This window comes from Ahaetulla prasina, chromosome 4 (genome assembly GCF_028640845.1).
Source record: "Ahaetulla prasina isolate Xishuangbanna chromosome 4, ASM2864084v1, whole genome shotgun sequence".
NCBI lineage: Eukaryota > Metazoa > Chordata > Lepidosauria > Squamata > Colubridae > Ahaetulla > Ahaetulla prasina.
Window position 1 is genome coordinate 16,711,154 of NC_080542.1, and position 8,397 is coordinate 16,719,550.

General features: G+C 42.8%; 1 protein-coding gene across 1 annotated transcript; it reads right to left on the reverse strand.

The window, feature by feature from the left end:
* Positions 1-2,966: 2,966 nt before the first annotated feature.
* Positions 2,967-8,382, reverse strand: NOP10 (NOP10 ribonucleoprotein). The gene is made up of 2 exons (XM_058183852.1): positions 8,179-8,382; positions 2,967-3,372 (listed from the first exon to the last, which is right to left on the reverse strand). Exons 1-2 carry the CDS (start codon positions 8,230-8,232, stop codon positions 3,232-3,234), a joined length of 195 nt encoding a protein of 64 aa, XP_058039835.1. The 5' UTR covers positions 8,233-8,382; the 3' UTR covers positions 2,967-3,231.
* Between the last annotated feature and the right edge of the window lie 15 nt (positions 8,383-8,397).

The following is an 8,397-nucleotide window of genomic DNA, read 5'->3' on the forward strand; positions in this document are numbered from 1 at the left end:
CCCATCTTAAAGTTGCTAAAACATTCTTCAAAGGCTATAGGCACATAATGGTGTGCAAAGAAGCAATTCATTACATGCAGTGATATTGCAGAAAAATGTAATGGAAAAATGCAAATCCATTGTAGCAATGCAATATGAAGATGTATTTGACTCCAGGGTGGTAGTGCCCTTCAAGCAGATATGTTGGAATATCACAGCTCTTAGGCCGTTAGAAGAGTTTTGCAGGACTGTGGCCCCAAGGTGACTTTTGGGGCATATGAATCCAGGAAGCCTGCAAGCAATACTAGACCAACAGCTCCTTTCCATGCTTGCTTCTGAGTCACTGGTGATTATTTAGGGCATGTGAGATATTCCAAATATATACCTCCCAAAATTTGTAGTCATGGAGGGCCTAATGTTAGTCGAATTCCTTTCTAAAGCCATCAAAATTATTGGCATCACAATGCAAGCCTCGTGTCATTTTTCAGTCTATGCAAGGAAGCCCTCCCTTTTCACCCATCCCAAATAATCCCACCATTAAGTTCTGTTTTGCCTTCTTTCCCCTTCTCCTGAAAACTTTCTGGAAGAGGAAAACCATATTTAACTTCATTAAATTAAATTAAATTACTAAATCAGAGTTGAATTTGCTTCCTGGCACTGTAGGAGGGAAGTAATTGACCGGTCTGTCTCCCCTCAGCTTTTTCTAGTTCTTGACTAAAATGATTGGATCCTCTTGGTGGTAAGACTGCTAGACTGATACAAAAAAAAGGAAAGCAATGCTGAATACATTTGGAAAGGATTCAATGTAGAGGTTCTGAATCATCTCAGCATAGACCAGCCTGAGTCATAGTCCATCTTATATGATAAATGGGCAGGTCAAGTTTAATAAATGGGGTTTTTTCCATGAAGCTTAAGGACGTTTGCTATTCTGCTCTTTCCCCCTATATTATACTGAGATACTAGTTTGAGCCCAAGGATTTGAAACAGTCTTCTTAAGACTAGTCCTGCAGTTGCACCGCATTGTTCCCCCTGCAAATCCTAAGCAGCCCAAAGGGTGTTGGGGGAAAGATAAAGTGATACTTTTTTTTTTGTATATGTAGAAAACTTCCTGTTTTGAGGTTTCACACCCCAAAGCTATCCAACCACACTTTGGTTCTGTGTAACATCCAATTTTGGCGTGCCACCCCAAATATACTTGCATGGATTCTCCCTGCTTGGGAGACACAAATTGTTCCCCATTTTTTACACACACCTAGTCAGCAAAAAAAGCTGCACCAGACTGAATAGCATGGAAGAAAGTCAGCTGGGCGCTGATTCAGCCTTGCTTAATTCACATGAGCTTCTCTGCTCAGAATCTAGCGGCAGCAGCCCTCCTGTTTATTGTCTGGCTTCCCCCTAATCCTAATGCGGTTTCAGCAGCAGGATGTGAACACCCGAGACATTTTAAATAGCAGCCTTTGGCTCAGATCAACCCTTCCCACCCCCAGTTTGAGGCAGGAAGTGAAAACCCAAGCAACACAAGAACAAGACAGAATTCATAACAAGCAACCCCCTTCAGTGTTCTGCATCCATATGATGATACCAGATAACCGGTAGTAGAAAACAACCATCTGCTGGAGTGTTGGCATGGTTGATCACCCTTTCTCCAAGAGCATTAAGATTTTCAAGAATTGTGCTGCAAAGGATAGATAATATGTACAAGAGACACAATAAATGAAAGGTGAGGAGAATAGCAATCTCTGGATAAGAATCAGGTGAGGCAAAGATTCTTTGTTGGGTTCTCAGCTATGGCCCAAGAAGTCTCATCTGTAACCCACCGAAATGAAATGCCCCAATCTGTTGAGACTAAGCAACCAGCAAAATTCAAACTGCTAAAAAAAACAACACCCTACATTAATATAGTTGCTATTGGCACAAGTAGGCCTGATTGAAAATTGTGACAATTTAGGCACTTTTCTGCTCACTTGCAAGAATATCTTCAAGGCATCCCAATTCCAGGGAAACCATCTGCTCAGCCAATTTGGATTCAGCTGGAATCTGCCTTCCTCTATCTTAATTCTATACTTTGATCTTGAGCATGACAAAGGGCTGATTTTTAGCCTTCTTTGTTGGCAACTTTGCAGAGAGTTGAAAAGCATTATGTACCCTTAGAATTTTCTCAATATGTTCATGAAATTTAGTTTCTCGTCCCCTGGATCATCTTTGTAGTTTTTGTGAAACTTGCTTCAATTCTTCTGAATCTTAAAAAGTAGTATCCAGTATTGAAATTTTAAATAAAATAGTATTCTTTATTGGCCAAATGTGATTGGACACACAAGAAATTCAAGGTGTGGATCCAACTAATGCAGAATGAACAGAAATTATTACTTATGATTTGGAAATTATACTTCCCTTGAAAGAGCCTAAAATATTTGCCTTCTTTGCATCACTACTCTGCTGACTCAGATGGTTTATGACAAACTGCTATTCCAAACTCTTTTTCCTAAACGTTACTGCCAAGCCCCATCCTGTATTTATGCATTTGTTGTCTATTTCTCAGAGGGATGACTTTGCATTTGTCTGTTCAATTTCACTGTTATTTTACAAGAACATTTTGGATTTTTTTTCCAGAAAATTAGTGATCCCATCCAATTTTGTAGTATCAGTATATCTGATAAGCTTTTTCCGGACCCAAATTATTTAGGAAAAAATGTTGAAAAAAATTGAGCTAAGGAAGGAGGACAGAACATTATGGTACCCGGCTCAGTATTTCCCTACAATTTGATGAGAAGCTGTCAATGAGGGCTATTTTCAACATCAATCCACTTGTGCCACATTACCCAAAATTAGCTGGTTAACTCAAGAACTAAAAAAATCATCCACTCAAAATACAAGCCGCTATTTCCAGCGTTTCTGATATTGATAGCCCTACCATATTGGGTGGGGGAGGGAAGCTATCCTTCTCTGGAAATACTACATGGACCCATCATGCTAACGAAATAGAACAATGGGAAAAAAAATCTCACTTTATTTGCAGAATTACATAGCCAGAAAAAAACAGTGAATAAAGTAATTTTGTCTTTCTTGCAGGATGTCATTCATTCCTCGTCCACAGAACACAAAGGGAATTTAAATCAAGTTTGAAAAACATCAACAACATGGATGGCAGAATGCAGATCGTCAGGTATTTTTTGTCTTCATCCACTTCTTCAAAGCTGCTCCCGAAGCTTATCTCGCTGCCTTTGTAACTTGGGAAGCAGGATGGACGCACATTTAAACCACAGGCCGAGGCTGCTGGGTCATCAGGACACCAAAGCGTTTCTTGATGGTGATCCTGTGTCGAGAATATTTGTCATCAGGAGAGAAGCGAGCAGGGTGGGCTGAACATGTTGGCTGGCCCGATGGATCCATTTTCTACAAAGCCAGGGGAGGCAAGACAGAACCATGATTTCAATTTCAAGATCACGTATTGACTTTTAAATCAATATATTCCCTCTTAAAGCCTTGCGGGGCCCCTACCAGTGGTGAAATGTAAAAATTTGTTACTACCGTTTCTGTGGGCGTGACTTTGGTTGGGGGGGGGGTTGCGGTAATGTGACAGGCTGGGTGTGGCCAACTTTTTTTTTTTTTTACTTTTAAAAGCATTTTTTCTACAACCTCTTTGGTGGAAGAGGTTGTAAAAAAATGCTTTTAAAAGGCTCTGGCGATCCCAGCTGAGTTGTCTGATCATCAGAGGCTTTTCTTTTAAAAGTATTTTTTTTTTTTTGCCTTTAAAAGAAAAAAAGCCTCTGACGATTAGGTAATTCAGCTGGGATCGCCAGAACTGTTTAAAAGCATTTTTTACAACCTCTTCCGCCAAAGAGGTTGTAGAAAAAATGCTTTTAAAAGACTCTGGCGATCTCAGCTGAGCCGCGCGATCATCAGAGGCTTTTTTTTTTACTTTTAAAAGCATTTTTTCAGCCGAAGAAAAAATGCTTTTAAAAGTAAAAAAAACCCTCTGATGATTGCGTGGCTCAGCTGGGCAGGGAGGAGCAGGGATTTTTGCTACCGATTCTCTGAACCACCTACCACCATCGCTACTGGATTGGGCGATCCGGTCCAAACCGGGAGCATTTCACCTTTGACCCCTATCTCTCAGAGAAAACAGCTATATGAGCATAATGTATTGGAAGCTCACTGGAACCCTATCCAGAACATATGCAAACTATTAAAGACCATGAAAAATCAATGATGAGGTGCTCAGTACTCTGCATAGGGACTGTGCTACAAATGCTTCTCTTTAATTCAGAGAAGTATATTCAACCACCAATCAACTAACGGACTTAAGCAAACTGGAAAGTGCTAACAGATGTTAAAGTCTTCCTGCAGTTCTCGCTGGAGTTTTTATTTTCACTCACGCACACAGACTCAGCTCCGGGAAAAGCTCGGCATGTGTCCCTTGGCGTTTGATTGATACCAATGTGCTTTCTTATCAAAAACAGGTCTAACCTTAGACAACTAGTGACCACATGGAGGTCATCATTTCAGAGATATTTCCTTGCCAGATTCCTCAACAGTGACAGAGCTTCTAGCGATCTGCCTTCACTGGAAAAGCTGGGATTCATTCAGAGATGTATCTGCCTTGAAAATAGCCCATGTTGAACTGATGGGCTCCTTGATGCTCTCTCTGCTGGGTTATTTTCTTCCAGACGTTTCATTATCCAAACTGAGTAACATCATCAGTGCTAGATGTTCAGTGATGATGTTAGCTGGTTGGATAACAAAACGTCTGCAAGAAAACAACCAAGCTCAGAGAAAGCACCAAGGACCCCTCAATTCAACTCTAAGGTACAAATATTCTCTACTCGTACTATGTTGCAATCTATAGCCCAAGGATCCTTAACCCCTGGTCCACAGTCTGATATCGGTCCGCAGCTGTTACGAACCGGGCCATACAAGCAGCAGGTGAGCGAAGTTTCATCTTCACATGCGCAGGATCTAGGCTGCTGTTCTGACCTAGGCTTCCCAAGAGCATGAAGCAGACTACTTGCCCCGACAAAACCCCCTTTTTTATTAAGTTACTGTGAATTCTTCTCATTCACATCCAGCAAAGTCTTTCAAGGGAGAATTTACAGTCACAGACCTTATCTGGCTTGGCCAGGCCGATATCTTCAAAACTTGGCAAGGAGTCACGAACCAATTAAGCAAACTAATTGCCTCCTGCAAGCTCCACTCCCCTTTCGCTCCTCTTTTATTCCCTCTGGGAGGGGCCATTCATCATCCAACTGTGGCCTTACTCCCAAGTCGACCCTTGTTCTTTAGCTGTTCCCTTTGTCTTGCAACTCTGTGCATGCGCACACTGGGAACAGGCTGCAGCTGTTCATCTGTCTCACTGATGTCTGACTCCAAAGGCAGCTGATAACTAGCGTACGGCCCTGGCCCCCTCTCTGCCTCCGACGTAGAGCCCTCATCAGAGCCTTCCCCAGACTCCAGGACTGGCCCATGTTCCTCCCCAACCTCCTCACTGTCCGAATCTGCTGCCAGCTCTGCTGGCCACAACAGCTGTGTGCGCAAAGCCATCCCCTCCCAATCACTCCATGGAGCCAGAAAGGTTGGGGACCGCTGATAGAGCACAATCAAACATCAACACAGGATGTATTTTTTGACATTTTGCACTCTTGTCACAAACTGTTTTATGATAATGTTTGTGTCATAAAAAGCTTTCTAACACTTGCCAAATTTCACAGAAGTCATGAGTCCTGGATGATGGATGCCTTCAATAAATTAGCCCATTTGAAGTACTTTGTTTCAAAAAGTGTTGTCCTATGGGTTTCCTAACGTTTTGCCTAACTAAAGGTTATGGAAAAAAGTTTTAGTAGTATTGAGAGCCAGTCTAATGTAGTGATTAAAATACATTGTATACCGCCAAGAGTCATTTTTAGTGAGATGAGAGGCTCTGTGTGTGTGTGTGTGTGTGTGTGTGTGTATGTGTGTGTGTGCAAGTGTATGCAGTTCATGCATCACATTAAACCCAAAACCCTGATTTACAAGCTACAACAGCTGGATTCACTGTTTCTTTGGTTTTGGTTTAGCATGATATGAAATTGGCAACACGTTTCCAAAACATCTTATTTCAAACACTTTTGGAACAATACCAAGCTCAGCTTCTTGTCAGAGACTGAAATCAAAATGTAGTAATGAATAATATAATAAGTAGGTATCATAAATTAATTACCATATGATTTTCACAGTAAATAATCCCAAAGCTAGGCAGTGATATTACATTAAGAACTATTTTCATCATCCTATAACCCTGATGGCAAACCTGTGGCACGCAGTCATATCGGTGGGCATGCACGTGCCAGCCAGCTAATCTTCGGGCCTTCTGGGCTGTTTCCTGTCTCCAGAAGGGCATTGGCGAGGTGGGGAAGGCCCATTTTTCTCTCCTCAGGCTCAAGCTTTTCTAGGAGCCTGGGGAGGGTGATAACGGCCTCCCCACCCCCAGACACCGGAAACAACCATTTGCCAACTTCCAGTGAGAAAAACGGGCCTTCTGGTCCCACCAGAAGTCGGCAAACAGGCCATTTCCAGCCTCTGGAGGGAGGTGGGAAAGACCATTTTCTCCCTCCTCAGGCCTCCTAGAAAGCCTCTGGAGCATAAAATTATGGGTGTGGGAACATTTGTGCGTCCCCCCCGCACTCCCTCCATTTTTGGCACGCGATGGCAAAACGATTAGCCATCACTATCCTATAAACTATACAAGGCCCAGCCCAAAATTTGAATGGCTTCCATATTGCTGGTATTTCAAATGACCTTAAAGACCCAGTGGCTCTTTGTCCAGAAATGTGGAGAAGACAATTGATGTCCCTTTCTTCCTTTCTGTTCCTCTCTGGGTTTACTTTCGTTGCTATCATTCTTTTGGCTTGTACTGTTTTGTGGGGTTATTTTCTACCTCTCTTTGTTTCCCTCCCAAATGTCATAATATATGAATGTAATGTTTGTGTGGATCCAAGAAATGTGGCCTTTTGCAATTGACAGATTGAAGGATGGTCATCATGTACATTTTCTAAGGGTTATCCATGATTTTTCTGGTGTGGCACCGAGTGTGCCAATAACCATTGTGAGGGGGTAAGACTTTCAAGAAAATATTGGACTGCTATTTGTCAGAAATTGTGTAGGGTCTCCTGCTTGGAGTGGGGGTTGTTGAACTAGATCAGGAGTCTGCAACCTTAAAACACTCAAAGAGCCATTTGGCCCCGTTTCCCACAGAAAAGAAAACATTGGGAGCTACAAAACCCTTCCCGTGCCTGTCTACTTCTTGAGCGGCCACAAAACTAGCGTATATACTTGAATGAAATGTTCTGTTTTCTTCTGAAACTTTTCTTGGATTTATCCATGATTGCCCTTCTGAAGGTTGAAAAGCTCAATAAATCGCGTGCCGGCGGGTGTCGCACATTGGCAGTTGTGACGCATATTTTGAGTGACAGGGAGCTGCAGCAGAGGGGTGAAAGAGCCACGTGCAGCTCCAGAGCCGAAGGCTGCCGACTCCCTGGACTAGAGGACCTACAAGATCCCTTCCTTAATTCTCGTTAATCTGTTAAACCAGGGGTCTCCAACCTTAGTAACTTGAATAGAATAGAATAGAATATAGAATAGAATAGAATAGAATAGAATAGAATAGAATAGAATAGAATAGAATAGAATAGAATAGAATTTTATTGGCCAAGTGTGATTAGACACAGAAGGAATTTGTTTTGTGGACTTCAAGCTGGCTAAGGAACTCTGGGAGTTGAAGTCCACAACCCTGAAAGTTACTAAGGTTGGAGACCCCTGTGTTAAACATAGGAAGAACGGCTGCAGGAAGTGGACTGATCTAGCAGTTTAACGAAAAGAAGGACTAGAGGTGACATGATAGCATTGTTCCAATAATTGACGGTCTGCCACAAAGGAGTGGGGGGTCAACCTGTTTCCCAAAACGCCACAAGGCAGGACAAGAAACGATGGATGGAAACAAATCAAGGAGTGAAGCAAACCTAGAACTAAAGAGACAGTGGGGGGGGGGGGAACGATCAGCGGAACGGCTCGCCTCCATCCTCGGAGGCTTTTAAGAAGAGATTGAGCAACCATTTGCCTGGAATGGTATAGGATCTCCTGCTTGAGCAGAGGGTTGGACTAGAGGACCTTCAAGGTCCCTTCCAATTCTCCTACTCTTGTTCTTTTTCTGTTGCGATCAAGCCTTACCTTCAGAGTGTAGACTCTCTCCCCTTGTTCATTGATGTAGTACTGCAGAAACATTGTGGCCAAGCTGCAACCGCAACGCCGCTGACTTCACAGTTTATTGTGAAACAAAAAACGCACTTCTCCGCTCACACAGGCACGTGGCTATGTCACCGCTTCCGGGATCCCCCTACACTTTAATCCTCCAAGGAAGAACCGCCCTCCCCCCAAAAAACCGGAGCA